The following is a 26256-nucleotide window of genomic DNA, read 5'->3' as shown; positions in this document are numbered from 1 at the left end:
CAAGATTGTAGAGGTCTGGAGCACACTGGAGGAGCTCTGGGCACCTCCCAGGGGAGGTGCAGGTCAGGGGAGTGGTCACTCCCCTTTCCTTTGTCCAATTTCGCGCCAGAGCAGGGCTAAGGGGTCCCTGAACCGGTGTAGACTGGCTTATGCAGAAATGGGCACCAAATGTGCCCATGAAAGCATTTCCAGAGGCTGGGGGAGGCTACTCCTCCCCTTCCTTCTGTATGAGGCTGGACTGGCTTGTAGTGAGTACCAAGGTGCCAGCCTCTGGAAATGCTTTGATGGGCACTGATGGTGCCCATCTCTGCATAAGCCAGTCTACACCGGTTCAGGGATCCTCCAGCCCTGCTCTGGCGCAAAACTGGACAAAGGAAAGGGGAATGACCACTTCCCTGACCAGTACCTCCTAGGGGAGGTGCCCAAAGCTCCTCCAGTGTGTCCCAGACCTCTGCCATCTTGGATTCAGAGGTGTTGGGGCACAATGGACTGCTCTTAGTGGCCAGTGTCAGCAGGTGATGTCAGAGGCCCCTCCTGATAGGTGCTTACCTCTTTCAGTAGCCAAGCCTCCTTTCTCAGTAGCCAAACCTCCTTTTCTGGCTATTTAGAGTCTCTCCTCCAGGGTATTCTTCAGATGCAAGAGCTCACCAGAGTTCCTCTGCACTTCCCTCTTCGAGTTGTGCCAAGGATCGACCGCTGACTCCTGCAGGACACCTGCAAAACCGCAACAAAGTAGCAAGACGACTACCAGCAACATTGTAGCACCTAATCCTGCTTGCTTTCTCGACTGCTTCCTGGTGGTGCATGCTCTGAGGGCTTTCTGCCTTCACCCTGCACTGGAAATCCTGAAGATATCTCCCATGAGTTGACGGAGTCTTCCCCCTGCTAACGCAGGCACCAAACTTCTGCATCACCAGTCCTCTGGGTCCCCTCTCATCCCGACGAGCGTGGTCCCTGGAACACAGGAGCTGGGTCCAAGTGTTTCCCTTCAGTCCAAGTTTGGTGGCGGTAAGTCGTTGCCTCCCCACGCCAGACGACAAACCTGTGTACTGCGTGATTTGCAGTTGCTCCGGCTTCTTTGCACTTTTCCAAGGATTCCTTTGTGCACAGCCTAGCCTGGGTCCCCAGCACTCCGTCCTGCAGTGCTCAACCCGCTGAGTTGGACTCCGACGTCGGGGGACCCTCCTTTGTGGCTCTGAGTTGACTGCTGTCCTCATATATTCTAAGTGCCCGCTCTGGTACTTCTGCAGGTGCTGCCTGCTTCTGCGGGGGCTCTCTGAGTTGCTGAGCACCCCCTCTGTCTCACCCTCCAAGGGGCGACATCCTGGTCCTTCCTGGGTCCCAGCAGCACCCAAAATCCTCAACTGCAACTCTTGCAGCTAGCAAGGTTTGTTTGCAGTATTTCTGCCTGGAAAAACTTCTGCAACCTCCAGCATGTCGTGGGACATCTTCTCTCCAAAGGGAAAGTTCCTGGAATCTTCCGTTGTTGCAGAATCTTTTGCTTCTTCCACCCAGGGGCAGCCCTTTTGCACCTTCATCCGGGGTTTAGTGGGCTCCTGCCCACCCTGGACACTTTCGTGAATCTTGGACTTGGTCCTCTTCCTTTACAGGTCCTCATGTCTAGGAATCCGTCTTCAGTGTTTTGCTGGTGCTTGTGGTTCTCGCAGAATCCCTTATCACGACTATTCTGTCTTTCTGTAGTAGTAGGGTAACTTTACTCCTACTTTTCAGGGTCTTGTGGTGGGTTATCTTGGACACCCTTACTGTTTTCTTACAGTTGCAGCGACCCTCTACAACCTACTCTAGGCCTGGGATCCATTCGTGGTTTGCATTCCACTTTTGGAGTATATGGTTTGTGTTGCCCCTAGGCCTATTTCTACCTATTGCATTCTATTATGATTCTACGTTGTTTGCAGCACTACTTTTCTAACTGTTACTTACCTGATTTTGTTTTTTGTGCATATATTTTGTGTATATTACTTACCTCCTAATTGAGGGTATCTTCTGAGATACTTTTGGCATATTGTCACTAAAATAAAGTACCTTTATTTTTAGTAACTCTGAGTATTGTGTTTTTTTATGATATTATGCTATATGATATAAGTGGTATGGTAGGAGCTTTGCATGTCTCCTAGTTCAGCCTAAGCTGCTTTGCCATAGCTACCTCTTCAGCCTAAGCTGCTAAAAACTCCTCTATTCTACTAATAAGGGATAACTGGACCTGGCACAAGGAGTGAGTACCACAATGTACCCACTGTAAGCCAGGCCAGCCTCCTACATTGGTGGTGCAGCGGTGGGATAAGTACTTGTAACTGCTTTACCACTTTGTCATTTGGTGCTTTTTATAAGAAAATCATATACAAAATAGTTCAGTATATGTACATTGAACCAAAACAGTTTACTTTTCTGCTCTAAAACGTTTTACTAAGTTTGTGAAAAGTTCTGAAAACTTCTAAAAGTTTTCCAAAAGTTCGAAAAAGTTTTTTCTCTGTGCTTTCTAAAGTTCTAAAACTTTTTCTCTCACCATCCTTAAACCTTTACTATCATGTCTTCAGTAGAGCCCACTCCCAAAACTGTTAATGCAACATATGAGAGTTTAAACTACAAAAGTTTGAGGTGTCTCTGCCTGGATAAAGGTTTGAGTATAGGTAAGAATCCTACAAAAGAGTTTCTCTTTAACATGCTCATTGTAGATGACCAGAACCAGTCTGGCCCGGATGTATGTCGGAACGACGCCTGCCGGATCAACGAGTGCCTGAACAACGAGGTCGGAACTACGACCTAGTTGATACCACTAATGCCTTTACCACGAATGCCTTAACAACGATTTTCCGTTGTAAAAGCATTCCTAGTAAAGGCATTAGTGACAGGCATCCATTGTTCCTGCATGCGTCCCCCCCTGGCCCCCCACCCCCACCCCTAAAAATTACTGTGACCCCCCTCCCCTCTAAAACCACCCCCACCCTTGCCCCTAAAACTACCCCGCCCCTAAAACTGACACCCACCCTACCCCCAAAACCTAAAACAACCCCAACCCCCACCCTATCCCTGAAACCTAAAGTACCCCCACCACTAAAACTACTCCGAGCCTCCCACCCTGCCCCTAAACCTTAACTCCCCCAACCCCCCACCCCTAAAATGACCCGACCCCCAACCCACCCCTAAAACCTAAAAACCCAAACCTCCACCCGCCCCAAAAACTGGCCCCCACCCTACCCCTAAAACCTAAAACAACCCCAACTCCCACCCCTAAAACTACTACGAGCCCCCCACCCTGCCCCTAAACCTAAACTCCCCCAACTCCCCACCCTGCCCCTAAAATAACACGACCCCCCAACCCACCCCTAAAACCTAAAACCCCAACCCCACACCCGCCCCCGGCCCTAAACCAGAAAATACCCCGACCCCCCAGTCCGGCCCAAAACCTAAAACAACCCCAACTCCCCACCCTGCCCCTAAAATTACCCGACCCCCCAACCCAACCCTAAATCCCCAACCCCACCCCCCCACCCCCGGCCCTAAACCAGAAAATACCCCGACCCCCCAGTCCGGCCCTAAACCTAAAACACTGACCCCCCCACCCCGCCCCCCAAACCAGAAAATACCCCGACCCCCCACCCCCGCCCTAAACCTTAAACCTCAACCCCCCACCCCCACCCCCAAACCAGAAAATACCCCGACCCCCCACCCCGGCCCTAAACGTTAAACCCTGACCCCACACCCCCGCCCCCAAACCAGAAAATACCCCGACCCCACACCCCCGGCCCTAAACCTTAAACCCCGACCCCCCGCCCCCAAACGAGAAAAAACCTCAACCCCACACCCCGGCCCAAAACCTTAAACCCCGACCCCCCCCCAACACCCGACCCCTCACCCCCGGCCCTAAACCTTAAACCCCGACCCCCCACCTCCAAACCAGAAAATACCACAACCCCCGCCCTAAACCTAAAACCCCAACCCCCCACCCCCAAACCAGAAAATACCCCGACCCCCCACCCCCGGCCCTAAACCTTAAACCCCAACCCCCCAACCCCACACCAGAAAATACCCCGACCCCCGACCCCTCATCCCTGGCCCTAAACCTAAAACCCCGACCCCCCACCCCGGCCCTAAACCTTAAACCCCGACCCCCCACCCCACCCCCAAACCGGAAAATACCCCGACCCCCCACCGCCAGCCCTAAACCTTAAACCCTGACCCCCCATCCTCCCTCAAACCAGAAAATACGCCGACCCCCCGGCCCTAAACCGTAAAACCCTGAGCCCCCACCCCGCCCCCCGGGTCCAAACCAGAAAATACCCCAACCCCCCCCGGCCCTAAACCTTAAACCCCGACCCCCCATCCCAGCCCCCAAACCAGAAAATACCCCAACCTCCACCCCACCCCTGCCCCAAACCAGAAAATACCCTGATCCACCACCCCGAACCTAAACCTTAAACCCCGACCCCCTGCCCCCGACCCCCTGGCCCCAAAGCAGAAAATACCCCAACCCCCCCACCCCGCCCCAAAAACTAAAACCCCGCCCCAATTACCTGAGTCGTCGCCTCGCCGAGTCGTCCTCCTCAGCCGACTCCCTTGTTTGTGCCTTAACCACGCAGAGACACCAGAAAAGAGTCTTCTCAAGACTGGACAGAGTTTGTGGACTGTCCAGTGAAGGCCTTGGAAGGGTGGTTGCATGGCAGTAAAGTTTCTGACTATGAAAGCCTGTACAATCTTATTCTGAGAGAGCATATTCTTAACAATAGTGTGTCTGACTTGTTGCACCAATACCTAGTGGACTCTGATCTGACCTCTCCCCAAGAAATGGGAAAGAAGGCAGACAAATGGGTCAGAACAAGAGTGAACAGAAAAGTTCATACAGGGGGTGACAAGGATGGCAAGAAGAAGGAAGGTAAGTCTTCTGAGAAGGGTGGGGACACAAGTTAGCGTTCTGAGTCTTCATCAGGCCCACAAATATCCTCTGGGGGTGGTGGGTCCAAATCCTCTTCTAACAATCAGAAAAAGCCTTGGTGTAATTTGTGTAAAGTCAAATGCCATTGGGCAAGTGATTCCACTTGTCCAAAGAAAAACACCAAACCTCCCACCACCACAACGCCTGCTGCAAATTCTAGTGCCCCTAGTAATATCAGTGGTGGTGGGAAATCTACTACTTATAGCCAATCCAAGGGTGTAGCTGGGGTCACTATTTGCAGTGTAGTTGGGGTTAGTCTTGTTAGGGAGACCACAGAGACTGTTTCAGTCTCTGATGGTGGCACTGACTTTTCCATCTTGGTTGCTTGTCCCCTTAATATGGGTAAGTGGGCAGAAGTGGAGTTGGAGGCTCATGCAGCAATGCTGGGCAATCCTGGGCATATTTTTGCTTTGACAAGGGCTCAGGTCAAGAAGCAAAAAGGACAGGGAAACTTGGATACTGGAACAATGGACCAAGTGCTCCCAAAAGCCAGGGGTAGTAAGGGTAAATCCCTACCCACTATCCCTCCCTCTACAGATAATTACCCTTTTAAGGAAGAGAAATCCTCTCCCTGTGCAGAACCTACACCAGAGGAGCTAGCAACAGACACTGCTGAGCTTCTGGGTGCAGGAGGGCCTGCCAGGGAAGAGCTGAGTGTTGTAGGAAAGTACCATCTTGCCTGGCATGTTACCCCCATTTTTCACTGTATATATGTTGTTTTAGTTGTATGTGTCACTGGGACCCTGCCAGCCAGGGCCCCAGTGCTCATACGTTTGCCTGACTGTGTTACCTGTGTATATGACTAACTGTCTCACTGAGGCTCTGCTATCCAGAACCTCAGTGGTTATGCTCTCTCATTTCTTTCTAAATTGTCACTAACAGGCTAGTGACCAATTTTAGCAATTCACATTGGCATACTGGAACACCCTTATAATTCCCTAGTATATGGTACTGAGGTACCCAGGGTATTGGGGTTCCAGGAGATCCCTATGGGCTGCAGCATTTCTTTTGCCACCCATAAGGAGCTCTGACAATTCTTACACAGGCATGCCACTGCAGCCTGAGTGAAATAATGCACACATTATTTCACAGCCATTTTCACTGCACTTATGTAACTTATAAGTCACCTATATGTCTAACCTTTACCTAGTAAAGGTTGGGTGCTAAGTTACTTAGTGTGTGGGCACCCTGGCACTAGCCAGAGTGCTCCCACATCGTTCAGGGCAAATTCCCCGGACTTTGTGAGTGCGGGGACACCATTACACGCGTGCACTACACATAGGTCACTACCTATGTGTAGCTTCACAACGGTAACTCCGAATATGGCCATGTAACATGTCTAAGATCATGGAATTGCCCCCTCTATGCCATCCTGGCATTGTGGGTACAATCCCATGATCCCACGGGTCTGTAGCTCAGACCTGGGTACTGCCAAACTGCCTTTTCAGGGGTTTCACTGCAGCTGCTGCTGCTGCCAACCTCTCAGACAGGTTTCTGCCCTCCTGGGGTCCAGCCAGACTTGTCCCAGGATGGCAGAACAAAGGACTTCCTCTGAGAGAGGGTGTCACACCCTCTCCCTTTGGAAAATGGTGTGAAGGCAGGGGAGGAGTAGCCTCCCCCAGCCTCTGGAAATGCTTTCATGGGCACATTTGGTGCCCATTTCTGCATAAGCCAGTCTAAACCGGTTCAGGGACCCCTTAGCCCTGCTCTGGCGTGAAACTGGACAAAGGAAAGGGGAGTGACCACTCCCCTGACCTGCACCTCCCCTGAGAGGTGTCCAGAGCTCCTCCAGTGTGCTCCAGACCTCTGCCATCTTGGAAACAGAGGTGCTGCTGGCACACTGGACTGCTCTGAGTGGCCAGTGCCACCAGGTGACGTCAGAGACTCCTTCTGATAGGCTCCTTCAGGTGTTGCTAGCCTATCCTCTCTCCTAGGTAGCCAAACCCTCTTTTCTGGCTATTTAGGGTCTCTGTCTCTTGGGATTCGTTAGATAACGAATGCAAGAGCTCATCAGAGTTCCTCTGCATCTCTCTTCACCTTCTGCCAAGGAATCGACTGCTGACCGCGCTGGAAGCCTGCAAAACTGCAACAAAGTAGCAAAGACGACTACTGCAACTCTGTAACGCTGATCCTGCTGCCTTCTCGACTGTTTTCCTGGTGGTGCATGCTGTGGGGGTAGTCTGCCTCCTCTCTGCACTAGAAGCTCCGAAGAAATCTCCAGTGGGTCGACGGAGGTGCCCTTTGAAAGGGTAGGGGTTGACATAGTTGGCCCCCTTGACCCCCCAACTGCTTCAGGCAATAGATTTATCTTGGTGGTAGTGGACCATGCCACAAGATACCCTGAAGCCATACATTTAAGGAGCACTACAGCTCCTGCAGTGGCAAAGGCCCTCCTAGGAATCGTTTCCAGGGTGGGTTTTCCGAAAGAGGTGGTGTCAGACAGAGGTAGCAACTTCATGTCTGCATATCTAAAAGCAATGTGGAAGGAGTGTGGTGTTACCTACAAGTTCACCACCCCTTACCATACACAAACAAATGGTCTGGTTGAGAGGTTTAATAAAACCCCTCAAAGGTATGATAATGTGACTCCCTGAACAACTCAGAAGGAGATGGGATGTCCTGTTACCTTGCCTACTTTTTGCTTACGGGGAGGTACCCCAAAAAGGAGTGGGCTTCAGGCCCTTTGAACTCCTCTTTGGGCAGCCTGTAAGAGGTCCACTTGCTCTTGTTAAGGAGGGTTGGGAACAACCTTTAAAAGCTCCTAAACAGGACATACTGGATTATGTTCTTGGCCTAAGATCCAGAATGGCTGAGTATATGAAAAAGGCCAGTAAAAACCTTTAGGCCAGCCAGGAGCTGCAAAAGCAATGGCATGACCAGAAGGCTGTCCTGACTCAATACCACCCAGGACAGAAGGTGTGGGTCTTGGAGCCTGTGGCCCTAAGAGCACTCCAAGACAAATGGAGTGGACCCCATCTCATTGTTGAAAAGAAGGGTGAGGTTACCTATTTGGTAGACCTGGGCACTGCCAGGAGTCCCCTTAGGGTGATTCATGTCAACCGCCTAAAACCCTACTATGACAGGGCTGATCTCACCCTGCTCATGGCAACAGATGAGGGACAAGAAGAAGAGAGTGACCCGTTCCCTGATCTATTCTCCACAAAGGATTTCCTCTGAGAGAGGGTGTTACACCCTCTCCCTTTGGAAATAGGTGTGAAGGGCAGGGAGGAGTAGTCTCTCCCAGCCTCTGGAAATGCTTTGATGGGCACAGATGGTGCCCATCTCTACATAAGCCAGTCTACACCGGTTCAGGGATCCCCAGCCCTGCTCTGGTGCGAAACTGGACAAAGGAAAGGGAACTGACCACTCCCCTGACCAGTACCTCCCAGGGCACGTGCCCAGAGCTCCTCCAGTGTGTCCCAGACCTCTGCCATCTTGGATTCAGAGGTGTTGGGGGCACACTGGACTTCTCTGAGTGGCCAGTGCCAGCAGGTGACGTCAGAGACACCCTCTGATAGGTTCTTACCTCACTTGGTAGCCAAACCTCCTTTCTTGGTAGCCAAACCTCCTTTTCTGGCTATTTAGGATCTCTCCTCTGGGGTATTCTTCAGAAAATGAATGCAAGAGCTCACCAGAGTTCCTCTGCACTTCCCTCTTCGACTTCTGCCAAGGATCGACCGCTGACTGCTCCAGGACGCAACAACGTAGCAAGACGACTACCAGCAACATTGCAGTGCCTAATCCTGCCGGCTTTGTCGACTGCTTCCTGGTGGTGCATGGTCTGAGGGCTGTCTACCTTCACCCTGCACTGGAAATCCCGAAGAAATCTCCCGTGGGTTGACGGAGTCTTCCCCCTGCTAACGCAGGCACCAAACTTCTGCATCACCAGTCCTCTGGGTCCCCTCTCATCTTGACGAGCATGGTCCCTGGAACACAGCAGCTGGGTCCAAGTGTCTTCCACAGTCCAGTGGCCCTTCAGTCCAAGTTTGGTGGAGGTAAGTCCTTGCCTCCCCCGCCAGACAACAAACCTGTGTACTGCCTGATTTGCAGCTGCTCCGGCTTCTGTGCACTTTTCCAAGGGTTCCTTTGTGCACAGCCTAGCCTGGGTCCCCAGCACTCCGTCCTGCAGTGCTCAACCCGCTGAGTTGGACTCCGACGTCGTGGGACCCTCCTTTTTAGCTGTGAGTTGACCGCTGTCCTCAGATCTTCTAAGTGCCTGCTCTGGTACTTCTGCGGGGTTCTCTGAGTTGCTGAGCGCCCCCTCTGTGTCCTCCTCCAAGTGGCGACATCCTGGTCTTTTCTGGGCCCCAGCAGCACCCAAAATTTTCAACCGCGACTCTTGCAGCTAGCAAGTCTTGTTTGCGGTATTTCTGCCTGGAAACACTTTTGCAACCTCCAGCACATCGTTGTACAACTTCTCTCCAAAGGGGAAGTTCCTGGCATCTTTCGTTGTTGCAGAATCTTCGGCTTCTTCCACCCAGAAGCAGCCCTTTTGCTCCCTTCATCCGGGGTTTAGTGGGCTCCTGCCCCCCTGGACACTTGCATGACTGTTGGACTTGGTTCCCTTCTTTTACAGGTCCTCAGGTCCAGGAATCCGTCTTCAATGTTTTGCTGGTTCTTGCAGAATCCCCTATCACGACTATTCTGTGTTTCTGTGGTAGTAGGGTAACTTTACTCCTACTTTCCAGGGTCTTGGGGTGGGGTATCTTGGACACCCTTACTGTTTTCTTACAGTCCCAGTGACCCTCTACAACCTACACTAGGCCTGGGGTCCATTTGTGATTCGCATTCCACTTTTGGAGTATATGGTTTGTGTTGCCCCTAGGCCTAGTTCTACCTATTGCATCCTATTGTGATTCTACATTGTTTGCACTACTTTTCTTACTGTTACTTACCTGATTTTGGTTTGTGTGCATATAATTTGTGTATATTACTTACCTCCTAAGTGAGGGTATCCTCTGAGATACTTTTGGCATTTTGTCACTAAAATAAAGTACCTTTATTTTTATTAACTCTGAGTACTGTGTTTTCTTATTATATTGTGCTATATGATATAAGTGGTATAGTAAGAGCTTTGCATGTCTCCTAGTTCAGCCTAAGCTGCTTTGCCATAGCTACCTCTATCAGCCTAAGCTGCTAGAAACACCTCTATTCTACTAATAGGGGATAACTGGACCTGGCACAAGTTGTAGGTACCACTTGGTACCCACTATAAGCCAGGACAGCTTCCTACACTGATGAGCTGCGTGGATCCTGCAACACGTTGGGTAGACTGCAGTGGTCCCGACGGTCCTCAAGTCCAGCTGTCCAAGTTTGGTGGAGGTAAGTCCTTGCCTTCCCACGCAGCACAGTACTTCCGTGTTCATCGCCATTTGCAGCTGCAAGGCTTGTTGGCATCCTTTCACTGGATCTTCAGGCATCTGGAACCTCCAGCCACCAGCACTCCTTCCTGTGACGCACAGCTTCCTGTGTAGTTCTCCTGCAGCGTGGGGTCCCTTTTCGTAGTGCTGAATGGGCCGCTTCCTCGACTTCTGTGTCCCCGTCCTGTGGGTCTTCTGTGAGAGCTGCCTCTGCTTTTGTGGGCTCTCTGAGTTGCTGAGAGCCCCCTCTGATTCCCCCTCTTGTGAAGAGTCCTCCTGGGCCTTCCTGGTCCCCGGCAGCACCACTTTCCACCAACTGCAAGTTTTGCATGCACCAAGGCTTGTTGGTGGAATTGTTGGTGGGATCCAAAGACGCAAGCCCAACTGCAATCCTTCTTGCACCGTGGGACAGCACTTACATCCTTCAGGAACTCGACTCCATCTTCCAGGGTGCAGCAGTGACTCTTCATCCTCACCGTCGACTCTCTTCTTGCACCCTCAGCCTGGTGAGTAGGGGCTCCTGCCCTTCCTGAACTCTTCTGTGCTTCTTGGACTTGGTCCCCTTCTTCCACATGTCTTCTGGTCTAGGAATCTACTGTTGGTGTCTTGCAGCCTCTTCTGGTTTTTGAAATATTCCTCTTTTCTTCTAAGTGGGTGGTTTGGGGAAACTACAGTGTTTTACTCCTCTGTTCCTGGGCGCTGGGGGGTATTGTGGTACTTACCTTTGTGCTTTTCTAATACTCCCAGCTCCCCTCTACACACTCCACTTATCTAGGTGGGGGACCGACTTTCGCATTCCATTTTTTTAGTGTATGGTTTGTGCTCCCCTAGGCCTATTATTCTCTATGGGATTTTCACTATATTGCACAGTTTTCTAACTGTTTTTATGCCTATTTCTGCATGCTAGTGTATATATTTTGTGCATTAGTTACCTTCTAAGGGAGTATGTCCTCTATGTTATTTTTGGTATTTGTTTCACCAAAATGAAGTACCTTTATTTTTGTAATGCTGAGTGTTTCTTTCATGTGTGTAAGTACTAAGTGTGACTACAGTGCTATTGCATGAGCTTTGCATGTCTCCTAGATAGGCCTTGGCTGCTCATCCACAGCTACCTCGAGAGAGCCTGGCTTCTAGACACTGACTACACTACACTGATAGGTTCTATAGGTACCCACCACACATCAGGCCAGCTTCCTACCGCCAGTAAGCAGGAGTTTCTATTTTCATTCTGGCCATACTAAATATAACCTGGTTACCCCTTTCAGATCAGAATCTACCACTCAAAAAGTATCTGAGGGCAGTCCTAATGCTAGCCTATGAAAGGAGCAGGCTTCACAGTAGTGGAAACGAATTTAGGAGTTTTTCACTACCAGGACATATAAAACACATATGTTCATGTCCTGACTTTTATCTACATAGCACCCTGCCCTATGGGTTACCTAGGGCCTACCTTAGTGGTGACTTATGTGCAGAAAAGGCTTGGCAAGGACTTTTAATTGCCAAGTCGAAGTGGCAGTGAAACTGGACACATAGGCCCTGCAATGGCAGGCCTGAGACATGGTTAGGGGGCAACTTATGTGGGTGGCACAACCAGTGCTGCAGGCCCACTAGTAGCATTTAATTTACAGGCCCTTGGCACATGTAGTGCACTTTACTAGGGACTTATAAGAAAATCAGATATGCCGTTTGGGAATGAACAAATGTTACCATATTTAAGGGAGAGAGCATATGCTCTTTAGCACTGGTTAGCAGTGGTAAAGTGTGCAGAGTCCTAAAGCCAGCAAAAACAGTGTCAGAAAAGTGAAGGGAGGCAGGCAAAACTTTGGGGAATGATCACTCTAAGGCTGTCAGGTCTAACAACACTGGATTGAGAGTGAAAAAGTGCTGTAGGATGAGATGTAATCATACAGGATTGAAAGACAAGAAGTGCTGTAGAAGGAAGTATAATCACACTGGATGGAAAGTGAAGAAGTGCGGTGGGAGGAGGTGTAATCACAGTGGAGGTAAAGGGAAGAAGTGCTGTAGAAAGCGGTGTAATCACACTGGATGTAAAGAGAAGAAGTACTGTAGGAGGAGGTGTAATCACACTGGATGGAAAGGGAAGAAGTGCGGTGGGAGGAGGTGTAATCACACTGGATGGAAAGAGAAGAAGTGCGGTGGGAGGAGGTGTAATCACACTGGAGGTAAAGGGAAGAAGTGCTGTAGAAAGCGGTGTAATCACACTGGAGGTAAAGGGAAGAAGTGCTGAAGGAAGTGGTGTAATCACACTGGATGGAGAGAGAAGTGCAGTAGGAGAAAGTGTGATTGCTCTTGATGAAAGGGAAGAAGTGCTGTAGAGGAGGTTTAATCACACTCGATTGAGAGTGAAGAAGTGCTGTAAAAGGAGGAGGTTTGGTCCTTACCTGTGCAGTTCACGGCTGCAAACCTCCCGTCATAACAAAAGCGCGGTATCCTGGTGCTGTGTGGACACTGCCGCAGGCTGTCTTCATCTCCTCTGCACTGGACATCAGAAATCGCAACTGCGTCAATAATTGCTTCCCCGAAGGCTGAGGCTGGAGGGACTGAATAGGGAACTCCACATCCCAGCTCCTTACACACCACAGCAGCGTCCTGCAGGTCCCATTGGCTGTCACAGACTCTTTCCCATGGGCCAATCACCATCACCTGTAAAAGCCCAGCACAGGGGGCTCTGGAGCCTGTCAGTCGAACACTATCGATGTAGGCTGCTAAGAAACAGAATATATATTTATAGTTACACATTAATGTTATTTATTCCCTGTTTTCATTAATATTGTTCCACTGGCTGCCAAGAATAGAGGAACACAGCGACAGAGACAGGAAAAGAAAGCAGTGTTAATCACTCTTACGCAGACTTTGATTTCTTCTGAGGTCAGAGGTCAGCTCCCATCTGTAGGAGGCTGGACTGGCTTGTAGTGAGTACCAAGGGGTACTTGCACCTTGCACCAGGCCCAGTTATCCCTTATTAGTGTATAGGGTGTCTAGCAGCTTAGGCTGATAGATAATGGTAGCTTAGCAGAGCAGCTTAGGCTGAACTAGGAGACGTGTGAAGCTACTACAGTACCACTTAGTGTCATATGCACAATATCATAAGAAAACACAATACACAGTTATACTAAAAATAAAGGTACTTTATTTTTATGACAATATGCCAAAGTATCTTAGAGTGTACCCTCAGTGAGAGGATAGGAAATATACACAAGATATATATACACAATAGCAAAAATATGCAGTATAGTCTTAGAAAACAGTGCAAACAATGTATAGTTACAATAGGATGCAATGGGGAAACATAGGGATAGGGGCAACACAAACCATATACTCCAAAAGTGGAATGCGAACCACGAATGGACCCCAAACCTATGTGACCTTGTAGAGGGTCGCTGAGACTATTAGAAAATAGTGAGAGTTAGAAAAATAACCCTTCCCAAGACCCTGAAAAGTGAGTGCAAAGTGCACTAAAGTTCCCCTAAGGACAAAAGAGTCGTGTTAGAGGAATAATGCAGGAAAGACACAAACCAGCAATGCAACAACTGTGGATTTCCAATCTAGGGTACCTGTGGAACAAGGGGACCAAGTCCAAAAGTCACAAGCAAGTCGGAGATGGGCAGAGGCCCAGGAAATGCCAGCTGCGGGTGCAAAGAAGCTTCGACTGGACAGAAGAAGCTGAGGTTTCTGCAGGAACGAAAAGGGCTAGAGACTTCCCCTTCGGTGGACGGATCCCTCTCGCCTTGGAGAGTCGTGCAGAAGTGTTTTCCCGCCGGAAGGATGCCAACAAGCCTTGCTAGTCACAAATCGTGCGTTTGGCGTTTTTGGATGCTGCTGGGGCCCAGGAGGGACCAGGAGGTCGCAAATTGGACCTGAAGAGAGAGGGGACGTAGAGCAAGACAAAGAGCCCTCACTGAAGCAGGTAGCTCCCGGGGAAGTGCCAAAAACAGGCACTACGAGGATGCGTGAAACGGTGCTCGCCGAAGTTGCACAAAGGAGTCCCACGTCGCCGGAGACCAACTTAGAAAGTCGTGCAATGCAGGTTAGAGTGCCGTGGACCCAGGCTTGGCTGTGCACAAAGGATTTCCACCGGAAGTGCACAGGGGCCGGAGTAGCTTGCAAAGTCACGGTTCCCAGCAATGCAGCCCAGCGAGGTGAGGCAAGGACTTACCTCCACCAAACTTGGGCTGAAGAGTCACTGGACTGTGGGGGTCACTTGGACAGAGACGCTGGATTCGAGGGACCTCGCTCGTCGTGCTGAGAGGAGACCCAAGGGACCGGTAATGCAGCTTTTTGGTGCCTGCGGTTGCAGGGGGAAGATTCCGTCGACCCACAGGAGATTTCTTCGGAGCTTCTGGTGCAGAGAGGAGGCAGGCTACCCCCACAGCATGCACAAGCAGGAAAACAGTCGAGAAGGCGGCAGGATCAGCGTTACAGAGTTGCAGTAGTCGTCTTTGCTACTATGTTGCAGGTTTGCAGGCTTCCAGCGCGGTCAGCGGTCGATTCCTTATCAGAAGGTGAAGAGAGAGATGCAGAGGAACTCGGCTGAGCTCATGCATTCGTTATCTAAAGTTTCCCCAGAGACAGAGACCCTAAATAGCCAGAAAAGAGGGTTTGGCTACTTAGGAGAGAGGATAGGCTACTAACACCTGAAGGAGCCTATCAGCAGGAGTCTCTGACGTCACCTGGTGGCACTGGCCACTCAGAGCAGTCCAGTGTGCCAGCAGCACCTCTGTTTCCAAGATGGCAGAGGTCTGGAGCACACTGGAGGAGCTCTGGACATCTCCCAGGGGAGGTGCAGGTCAGGGGAGTGGTCACTCCCCTTTCCTTTGTCCAGTTTCGCGCCAGAGCAGGGGCTAAGGGGTCCCTGAACCGGTGTAGACTGGCTTATGCAGAATTGGGCACCTCTGTGCCCAACAAAGCATTTCCAGAGGCTGGGGGAGGCTACTCCTCCCCTGCCTTCACACCATTTTCCAAAGGGAGAGGGTGTCACACCCTCTCTCAGAGGAAGTTCTTTGTTCTGCCATCCTGGGCCAGGCCTGGCTGGACCCCAGGAGGGCAGCTGCCTGTCTGAGGGGTTGGCAGCAGCAGCAGCTGCAGTGAAACCCGAGGAAGGGCAGTTTGGCAGTACCAGGGTCTGTGCTACAGACCACTGGGATCATGGGATTGTGCCAACTATGCCAGGATGGTATAGAGGGGGCAATTCCATGATCATAGACATGTTACATGGCCATATTCGGAGTTACCATTGTGAAGCTACATATAGGTAGTGACCTATATGTAGTGCACGCGTGTAATGGTGTCCCCGCACTCACAAAGTTCAGGGAATTGGCTCTGAACAATGTGGGTGCACCTTGGCTAGGTCCAGGGTGCCCTCACACTAAGTAACTTTGCACCTAACCTTTACCAGGTAAAGGTTAGACATATAGGTGACTTATAAGTTACTTAAGTGCAGTGTAAAATGGCTGTGAAATAACGTGGACGTTATTTCACTCAGGCTGCAGTGGCAGGCCTGTGTAAGAATTGTCAGAGCTCCCTATGGGTGGCAAAAGAAATGCTGCAGCCCATAGGGATCTCCTGGAACCCCAATACCCTGGGTACCTCAGTACCATATACTAGGGAATTATAAGGGTGTTCCAGTAAGCCAATGTAAATTGGTAAAAATGGTCACTAGCCTGTCAGTGACAATTTGGAAAGAAATGAGAGAGCATAACCACTGAGGTTCTGATTAGCAGAGCCTCAGTGAGACAGTTAGTCACTACACAGGTAACACATTCAGGCACACTTATGAGCACTGGGGCCCTGGGTTACCAGGGTCCCAGTGACACATACAACTAAAACAACATATATACAGTGAAAAATGGGGGTAACATGCCAGGCAAGATGGTACTTTCCTACACCATCATCCTGTTCTTTGTTAATAAATGCCTCTAAAGTGTTCACACCTCAATCTCGTTACATATAATTGAGTAGAAAGCACATGATGGGAAACAACCACACAACAGATTAGTCTCCCAGGATTTGTGGCATAATCCAGCACTCAGTGGGACTTCAGTGGTGACAAGTAGATTTCATTCACACACTGACTTCCCATGCATTCTTGGGCAGACAGTGGTCTGAGGCTGGCGGATGGATATTCTGGCTTCTCTCCAAGATTGTACCTTGTCCTTGTCAGTGGTTGAAAATCTGCCACATTTACACATTTGAGTTTTATTAACGCATCAGCAGCTATTGTTCTGGGTCAAGTTGTCCTGGGCAGAGGATTTTACCCGATTCTTCCATTTCCAATCAAACATTTTCAGTGCATCAGGCAAGACGATACAAGAATTATGCAAATAAAGTATCAAAATGCGCAACACAAAACATTAAATTGTAGGACTTTCTGACAAAGAACTTTTAAAAACGAAAGTCAAGGAGAGGGGTTGGGATATTCACAGGACTTAAACTGCTGTCACACACATTAGAGTGGCATTGAGAGGAAAGCAAGAGAAAGTAAGTATGTTGACAAGAAGAGTGGGGGCCGCACTTTAAAAAATACTTTTCAAGTGGAGAAGAAACTTAACCAATGGAATGGGATGGATATGATAACCCCATATTGAACTTGGCCCTTTCTGCAGGGTCACCTCCACATTTGGTGCCAGATGTAGGAAGCCGTTTGCATGGTGCTAACTAGCCTGTTAGTGACAATTTGTCAAGAGAGAGCATAACTGTGAGAAAGTAGCCTCTTTCTAGCCTTGTTACCCCCACTTTTGGCCTGTTTGTGAGTGTATGTCAGGGTGTTTTCACTGTCTCACTGGGATCCTGCTAGCCAGGGCCCAGTGCTCATAGTGAAAACCCTATGTTTTCAGTATGTTTGTTATGTGTCACTGGGACCCTGCTAGTCAGGACCCCAGTGCTCATAAGTTTGTGGCCTATATGTATGTGTTCCCTGTGTGGTGCCTAACTGTCTCACTGAGGCTCTGCTAACCAGAACCTCAGTGGTTATGCTCTCTCATTTCTTTCAAATTGTCACTAACAGGCTAGTGAACAATTTTACCAATTTACATTGGCTTACTGGAACACCCTTATAATTCCCTAGTATATGGTACTGAGGTACCCAGGGTATTGGGGTTCCAGGAGATCCCTATGGGCTGCAGCATTTCTTTTGCCACCCATAGGGAGCTCTGACAATTCTTACACAGGCCTGCCACTGCAGCCTGAGTGAAATAACGTCCACGTTATTTCACAGCCATTTTACACTGCACTTAAGTAACTTATAAGTCACCTATATCTCTAACCTTAACCTGGTAAAGGTTAGGTGCAAAGTTACTTAGTGTGAGGGCACCCTGGCACTAGCCAAGGTGCCCCCACATTGTTCAGGGCCAATTCCCCGGACTTTGTGAGTGCGGGGACACCATTACACGCGTGCACTACATATAGGTCACTACCTATATGTAGCTTCACAATGGTAACTCCGAATATGGCCATGTAACATGTCTATGATCATGGAATTGCCACCTCTATGCCATCCTGGCATAGTTGGCACAATCCCATGATCCCAGTGGTCTGTAGCACAGACCCTGGTACTGCCAAACTGCCTTTTCAGGGGTTTCACTGCAGCTGCTGCTGCTGCCAACCCCTCAGACAGGTTTCTGCCCCCCTGGGGTCAAGCCAGGCTTGTCCCAGGATGGCAGAACAAAGGACTTCCTCTGAGAGAGGGTGTTACACCCTCTCCCTTTGGAAAATGGTGTGAAGGCAGGGGAGGAGTAGCCTCCCCCAGCCTCTGGAAATGCTTTCATGAGCACAGATGTGCCCAATTCTGCATAAGCCAGTCTACACCGGTTCAGGGGACCCCTTAGCCCTGCTCTGGCACGAAACTGGACAAAGGAAAGGGGACCTGCACCTCCCCTGGGAGGTGTCCAGAGCTCCTCCAGTGTGCTCCAGACCTCTGCCATCTTGGAAACAGAGGTGCTGCTGGCACACTGGACTGCTCTGAGTGGCCAGTGCCACCAGGTGACGTCAGAGACTCCTTCTGATAGGCTCCCTCAGGTGTTGCTAGCCTATCCTCTCTCCTAGGTAGCCAAACCCTCTTTTCTGGCTATTTAGGGTCTCTGTCTCTGGGGAAGCTTTAGATAACGAATGCAAGAGCTCATCAGAGTTCCTCTGCATCTCTCTCTTCACCTTCTGCCAAGGAATCGACTGCTGACCGCGCTGGAAGCCTGCAAAACTGCAACATAGTAGCTAAGACGACTACTGCAACTCTGTAACGCTGATCCTGCCGCCTTCTCGACTGTTTTCCTGCTTGTGCATGCTGTGGGGGTAGTCTGCCTCCTCTCTGCACCAGAAGCTCCGAAGAAATCTCCCGTGGGTCGACGGAATCTCCCCCCTGTAACCGCAGGCACCAAAAAGCTGCATTACCGGTCCCTTGGGTCTCCTCTCAGCACAACGAGCGAGGTCCCTCGAATCCAGCAACTCTGTCCAAGTGACTCCCACAGTCCAGTGACTCTTCAGTCCAAGTTTGGTGGAGGTAAGTCCTTGCCTCACCTCGCTAGACTGCATTGCTGGGAACCGCAACTTTTGCAACTACTCCGGCCCCTGTGCACTTCCGGTGGAAATCCTTCATGCACAGCCAAGCCTGGGTCCACGGCACTCTAACCTGCATTGCACGACTTTCTAAGTTGGTGTCCGGCGAAGTGGGACTCCTTTGTGCAACTTCGGCGAGCACCGTTTCACGCATCCTCGTAGTGCCTGTTTCTGGCATTTCTCTAGGTGCTACCTGCTTCAGAGAGGGCTCCTTGTCTTGCTCGACGTTCCTTCTCTCTCCTGGTCCAATTTGCGACCTCTTGGTCCCTTCTGGGCTTCAGCAGCGTCCGAAAATGCAAACTGCACGATTTGCAGCTAGCAAGGCTTGTTGGCATTCTTTCGGTGGGAAAACACTTTTGCACAACTCTCCACGGCGAGAGAGATCCGTCCACCAAAGGGGAAGTCTCTAGCCCTTTTCGTTCCTGCAGAAACCACAGCTTCTTCTGTCCAGTAGAAGCTTCTTTGCACCCGCAGCTGGCATTTCCTGGGCATCTGCCCATCTCCGACTTGCTTGTGACTTTTGGACTTGGTCCCCTTGTTCCACAGGTACCCTAGATTGGAAATCCACAGTTGTTGCATTGTTGGTTGGTGTCTTTCCTGCATTATTCCTCTATCACGACTCTTTGTCTTTTGGGGAACTTTAGTGCACTTTGCACTCACTTTTCAGGGTCTTGGGGAGGGCTAATTTTCTAACTCTCACTATTTTCTAATAGTCCCAGCGACCCTCTACAAGGTCACATAAGTTTGGGGTCCATTCGTGGTTCACATTCCATTTTTGGAGTATATGGTTTGTGTTGCCCCTATCCCTATGTGTCCCTATTGCATCCTATTGTAACTATACATTGTTTGCACTGTTTTCTAAGACTATACTGCATATTTTTGGTATTGTGTACATATAACTTGTGTATAATTGCTATCCTCATACTGAGGGTACTCACTGAGATACTTTGGCATATTGTCATAAAAATAAAGTACCTTTATTTTTAGTATATCTGTGTATTGTGTTTTCTTATGATATTGTGCAAGTGACACTTGTGGTACTGTAGTAGCTTCACACGTCTCCTAGTTCAGCCTAAGCTGCTCTGCTAAGCTACCATTATCTATCAGCCTAAGCTGCTAGACACCCTATACACTAATAAGGGATAACTGGGCCTGGTGCAAGGTGCAAGTACCCCTTGGTACTCACTAAAAGCCAGTCCAGCCTCCTACATTGGTTGTGCAGCGGTGGGATAAGTGCTTTGAGACTACTTACCACTCTTCTCATTGTACTTCTCATAAGAGAAAAATATACAAAACAAGTTCAGTGTGTGTACACATTGCTAAAAAGTTTTGCATTTCCTCTTTTCACTCTTTTCTAAAGTGCTGAAAAGTACTTCTAAACGTTCAAAAAGTTCTTAAAAGTTTAAAAAGTTTTTTTCTGTCTTTCTAAAAAGTTCTAAAAACTTTTTTCTCTTTTTCTATCACTTTAACTCTCTCTAAAAATGTCTGGCACAGGCCAAAATGTTGACCTGTCTAAGATTGCATATGATCACCTTAGCTGGAAAGGAGCAAGGAGTCTCTGCATAGAGAGAGGTTTGAGTGTAGGGAAGAATCCTTCCTTGGAACTGTTACTTAACATGCTTAGAGAACAAGATAAGGCTAAAAGTGCCCCATCTGTTGAAAAAGTAGCTAATGGTTCCCAATCTGATCCAGGGACTCCCCCAGGTAAAGGTTCAGGAAAGAAACTTCTTAGCCTTCCCATTACAAGACAGTCTAGCATAGTTGGTACTGAGGTGGAGTCACATCATACAGATGATGTTCTCTCACATTACACTGTCAGCCAAGCTGTTAGGGTGCCCTCTGTAAAGGACAGGTCTCCTTCTGTTCATTCCCATCATACCTCTGTATCTAGGAATGTCCCTCCCACCCACCCTGATGACAGATTGTTAGAAAGGGAGCTCAATAGATTGAGAGTGGAGCAATCCAGACTGAAGCTTAAACAGCAACAGCTGGATTTAGATAGACAATCCTTAGAAGTAGAGAAGGAAAGACAGAAATTGGGTTAGAAACCCATGGTGGCAGCAGCAGTATTCCCCATAGTCATCCTGCAAAAGAGCATGATTCCAGGAATCTGCACAAGATAGTTCCCCCTTATAAGGAGGGGGATGACATTAACAAGTGGTTTGCTGCACTTGAGAGGGCCTGTGTTGTACAGGATGTCCCTCAAAGACAGTGGGCTGCTATCCTATGGCTATCATTTAGTGGAAAAGGTAGGGATAGGCTCCTTACTGTGAAAGAAAGTGATGCCAATAATTTCCATGTTCTTAAGAATGCACTCCTGGATGGTTATGGCTTAACCACTGAACAATACAGGATAAAGTTCAGAGAGACCAAAAAGGAGTCTTCACAAGACTGGGTTGATTTCATTGACCATTCAGTGAAGGCCTTGGAGGGGTGGTTACATGGCAGTAAAGTTACTGATTATGACAGCCTGTATAACTTGATCCTGAGAGAGCATATTCTTAATAATTGTGTGTCTGATTTGTTGCACCAGTACTTAGTGGACTCTGATCTGACCTCTCCCCAAGAATTGGGAAAGAAGGCAGACAAATGGGTCAGAACAAGGGTGAACAGAAAAGTTCATACAGGGTGTGACAAAGAGAACAATAAGAAGAAAGATGGTGAAAAATCTCAAGATAAGCATGGGGATAAGGGTAAAACCAAAGATCCCACTTCAAATCTTAAACACTCTTCAGGGGGTGGGGATAAAACAAATGTTTCCTCTTCTTCTCAACCTACACAATTTAAAAAGCCTTGGTGCTTTGTGTGTAAAAATAGAGGCCATAGGCCAGGGGATAAGTCCTGTCCAGGTAAACCCCCTGAGCCTACCACCACTAATACATCAAGCTCTAGTGCCCCTAGCAGTAGTGGTACTATTGGTGGGACTGCTGGCAACAGTCAAGTTAAGGGTGTAGTTGGGTTCACTTATGGGTCCATAGTAGAAACTGGGGTAGTCAGTCCCAAGACAGTTTCTGTCACACCTAGTGGCATTGGCCTTGCCACACTGGCTGCTTGTACCCTTACAATGGATAAGTACAGGCAGACAGTTTCAATAAATGGTGTTGAGGCCTTGGCCTATAGGGACACAGGTGCCAGTATCACTTTGGTGACTGAAAACCTAGTGCATCCTGAACAACACATCATTGGACAACAGTATAAGATTATTGATGTCCATAACTCCACTAAGTTTCTTCCCTTAGCTATAATTCAGTTTAGTTGGGGTGGAGTTACTGGCCCTAAGCAGGTGGTGGTATCACCTAGCTTACCTGTAGACTGTCTCTTAGGTAATGACCTAGAGGCCTCAGGTTGGGCTGATGTAGAGTTTTATGCCCATGCAGCCATGCTGGGCATCCCTGAGGAATTGTTCCCTCTCATTTCTACTGAAATGAAAAAGCAAAGGAGAGAAGGCCTGAAAACTCAGGATCCCTCTCCATCAACAGGTAAGAAGGGTATCACAGTATCCCCTAACCACCCTACCATTCAGGATACCATTCCTGTGGTGGGAGAAACCTCTCCTGGGGTGGCACCTGTTCCAAAGGAATCATCAGTTGGCAAAGCTGGACTCCCTGAGGTAGAAGTACCTCTCTGTGGGATAACTAACATTGGTGAGAAAAAGAGCACCATTTTAGTTAACATGGAGCATCCCTCCAACCCTCCCAGAGAAACTTTAGTGCAGAAACCCTGCACTGCCTCACAACACTTAGGACAGCATCCCTGCCCTAGTGTGGAGCTCATAGGACAGCATCCCTGCCCTGCTCCAACTCAAGAGAAACAGCATCCCTGTTCTCTCTTCCAGCCATATGGACAAAGTTGTTGCCCAGCTATGGCTTTTCTGAGACAGCATCCCTGTCTGGCATTTCCATCACTACAAATAGGTTCAGTGGACAATTCCCACTGCTCTAAACTAAAACTTATTGATAGAAACTCTGAAAATACATCTTCACATTGTTGCTTAGCTAAAAAACTTCAAACAGGGTGGTGTACATCCCCACAGGGAAGTAACCATATAGTGGATGATAAAGGGAGTAACCAGTCTATTGCAGAGCTACTCTCTACTTATCACCACTTAGACAATAAAGTCTCAACTGGCCAAGGTTAGCCTTATTGTCCTTCGTTTGGGGGGGGGTTGTGTGAGAAAGTAGCCTCTTTCTAGCCTTGTTACCCCCACTTTTGGCCTGTTTGTGAGTGTATGTCAGGGTGTTTTCACTGTCTCACTGGGATCCTGCTAGCCAGGGCCCAGTGCTCATAGTGAAAACCCTATGTTTTCAGTATGTTTGTTATATGTCACTGGGACCCTGCTAGTCAGGACCCCAGTGCTCATAAGTTTGTGGCCTATATGTATGTGTTCCCTGTGTGGTGCCTAACTGTCTCACTGAGGCTCTGCTAACCAGAACCTCAGTGGTTATGCTCTCTCATTTCTTTCAAATTGTCACTGACAGGCTAGTGACCAATTTTACCAATTTACATTGGCTTACTGGAACACCCTTATAATTCCCTAGTATATGGTACTGAGGTACCCAGGGTATTGGGGTTCCAGGAGATCCCTATGGGCTGCAGCATTTCTTTTGCCACCCATAGGGAGCTCTGACAATTCTTACACAGGCCTGCCACTGCAGCCTGAGTGAAATAACGTCCACGTTATTTCACAGCCATTTTACACTGCACTTAAGTAACTTATAAGTCACCTATATGTCTAACCTTTACCTGGTAAAGGTTAGGTGCAAAGTTACTTAGTGTGAGGGCACCCTGGCACTAGCCAAGGTGCCCACACATTGTTCAGGGCCAATTCCCCGGACTTTGTGAGTGCGGGGACACCATTACACGCGTGCACTACATATAGGTCACTACCTATATGTAGCTTCACAATGGTAACTCCGAATATGGCCGTGTAACATGTCTATGATCATGGAATTGCCACCTCTATGCCATCCTGGCATAGTTGGCACAATCCCATGATCCCAGTGGTCTGTAGCACAGACCCTGGTACTGCCAAACTGCCTTCTCAGGGGTTTCACTGCAGCTGCTGCCAACCCCTCAGACAGGTTTCTGCCCCCCTGGGGTCAAGCCAGACTTGTCCCAGGATGGCAGAACAAAGGACTTCCTCTGAGAGAGGGTGTTACACCCTCTCCCTTTGGAAAATGGTGTGAAGGCAGGGGAGGAGTAGCCTCCCCCAGCCTCTGGAAATGCTTTCATGAGCACAGATGTGCCCAATTCTGCATAAGCCAGTCTACACCGGTTCAGGGGACCCCTTAGCCCTGCTCTGGCACGAAACTGGACAAAGGAAAGGGGAGTGACCACTCCCCTGACCTGCACCTCCCCTGGGAGGTGTCCAGAGCTCCTCCAGTGTGCTCCAGACCTCTGCCATCTTGGAAACAGAGGTGCTGCTGGCACACTGGACTGCTCTGAGTGGCCAGTGCCATCAGGTGACGTCAGAGACTCCTTCTGATAGGCTCCCTCAGGTGTTGCTAGCCTATCCTCTCTCCTAGGTAGCCAAACCCTCTTTTCTGGCTATTTAGGGTCTCTGTCTCTGGGGAAACTTTAGATAACGAATGCAAGAGCTCATCAGACTTCCTCTGCATCTCTCTCTTCACCTTCTGCCAAGGAATCGACTGCTGACCACGCTGGAAGCCTGCAAAACTGCAACATAGTAACTAAGACGACTACTGCAACTCTGTAACGCTGATCCTGCCGCCTTCTCGACTGTTTTCCTGCTTGTGCATGCTATGGGGGTAGTCTGCCTCCTCTCTGCACCAGAAGCTCCGAAGAAATCTCCCGTGGGTCGACGGAATCTTCCCCCTGCAACCGCAGGCACCAAAAAGCTGCATTACCGGTCCCTTGGGTCTCCTCTCAGCACGACGAGCGAGGTCCCTCGAATCCAGCAACTCTGTCCAAGTGACTCCCACAGTCCAGTGACTCTTCAGTCCAAGTTTGGTGGAGGTAAGTCCTTGCCTCACCTCGCTAGACTGCATTGCTGGGAACCGTGACTTTTGCAACTACTCCGGCCCCTGTGCACTTCCGGCAGAAATCCTTCATGCACAGCCAAGCCTGGGTCCACGGCACTCTAACCTGCATTGCACGACTTTCTAAGTTGGTCTCCGGCGACGTGGGACTCCTTTGTGCAACTTCGGCGAGCACTGTTTCACGCATCCTCATAGTGCCTGTTTCTGGCACTTTTCCGGGTGCTACCGGCTTCAGAGAGGGCTCTTTGTCTTGCTCGACGTCCCTTCTCTCTCCTGGTCCAATTTGCGACCTCTTGGTCCCTTTTGGGTTTCAGCAGCGTCCGAAAACGGTAACTGCACGATTTGCAGCTAGCAAGGCTTGTTGGCGTTCTTTTGGCGGGAAAATACTTGTGCCCGACTCTCCAAGGCGAGCGGGATCCGTCCACCAAAGGGGAAGTCTCTAGCCCTTTTCGTTCCTGCAGAAAACGCAGCTTCTTCTGTCCAGTAGAAGCTTCTTTGCACCCGCAGCTGGCATTTCTTGGGCATCTGCCCATCTCCGACTTGCTTGTGACTTTTGGACTTGGTCCCCTTGTTCCACAGGTACCCTAGATTGGAAATCCACAGTTGTTGCATTGTTGGTTGGTGTCTTTCCTGCATTATTCCTCTATCACGACTCTTTGTCTTTTGGGGAACTTTAGTGCACTTTGCACTCACTTTTCAGGGTCTTGGGGAGGGCTAATTTTCTAACTCTCACTATTTTCTAATAGTCCCAGCGACCCTCTACAAGGTCACATAGGTTTGGGGTCCATTCGTGGTTCACATTCCACTTTTGGAGTATATGGTTTGTGTTGCCCCTATCCCTATGTGTCCCCATTGCATCCTATTGTAACTATACATTGTTTGCACTGTTTTCTAAGACTATACTGCATATTTTTGGTATTGTGTACATATAACTTGTGTATAATTGCTATCCTCATACTGAGGGTACTCACTGAGATACTTTGGCATATTGTCATAAAAATAAAGTACCTTTATTTTTAGAATATCTGTGTATTGTGTTTTCTTATGATATTGTGCAAGTGACACTTGTGGTACTGTAGTAGCTTCACACGTCTCCTAGTTCAGCCTAAGCTGCTCTGCTAAGCTACCATTATCTATCAGCCTAAGCTGCTAGACACCCTATACACTAATAAGGGATAACTGGGCCTGGTGCAAGGTGCAAGTACCCCTTGGTACTCACTACAAGCCAGTCCAGCCTCCTACAATAACCACTGAGGTTCTGGTTAGCAGAGCCTCAGTGAGGCAGTTAGGCATCACACAGGGAACACATACATATAGGTCACAACCTTATGAGCACTGGGGTCCTGGCTAGCAGGGTCCCAGTGACTCATAACAAACA

The 26256-nt window shown here is 49.2% G+C and overlaps 1 protein-coding gene across 3 annotated transcripts in view; it reads right to left on the bottom strand.

The window, feature by feature from the left end:
* The window catches only part of LOC138278707 (CD5 antigen-like), a 450781-nt gene that overhangs the window by 371829 nt on the left and 52696 nt on the right, over positions 1–26256 (bottom strand). For 2 of the 3 annotated variants that reach the window (XM_069219285.1, XM_069219288.1), the window contains exon 3: positions 12714–13037. In XM_069219285.1, the coding sequence (XP_069075386.1) occupies positions 12714–13037 (324 nt within the window). The remainder of the gene's footprint in view (positions 1–12713; positions 13038–26256) is intronic. The other variant, XM_069219287.1, reaches the window with a different exon arrangement.

Source organism: Pleurodeles waltl, unplaced genomic scaffold (genome assembly GCF_031143425.1).
Source record: "Pleurodeles waltl isolate 20211129_DDA unplaced genomic scaffold, aPleWal1.hap1.20221129 scaffold_54, whole genome shotgun sequence".
NCBI classification, from domain to species: Eukaryota; Metazoa; Chordata; class Amphibia; order Caudata; family Salamandridae; genus Pleurodeles; species Pleurodeles waltl.
The sequence above is the reverse complement of the archived record's forward strand: the minus strand, read 5'-3'. Positions and strand labels throughout refer to the sequence as shown.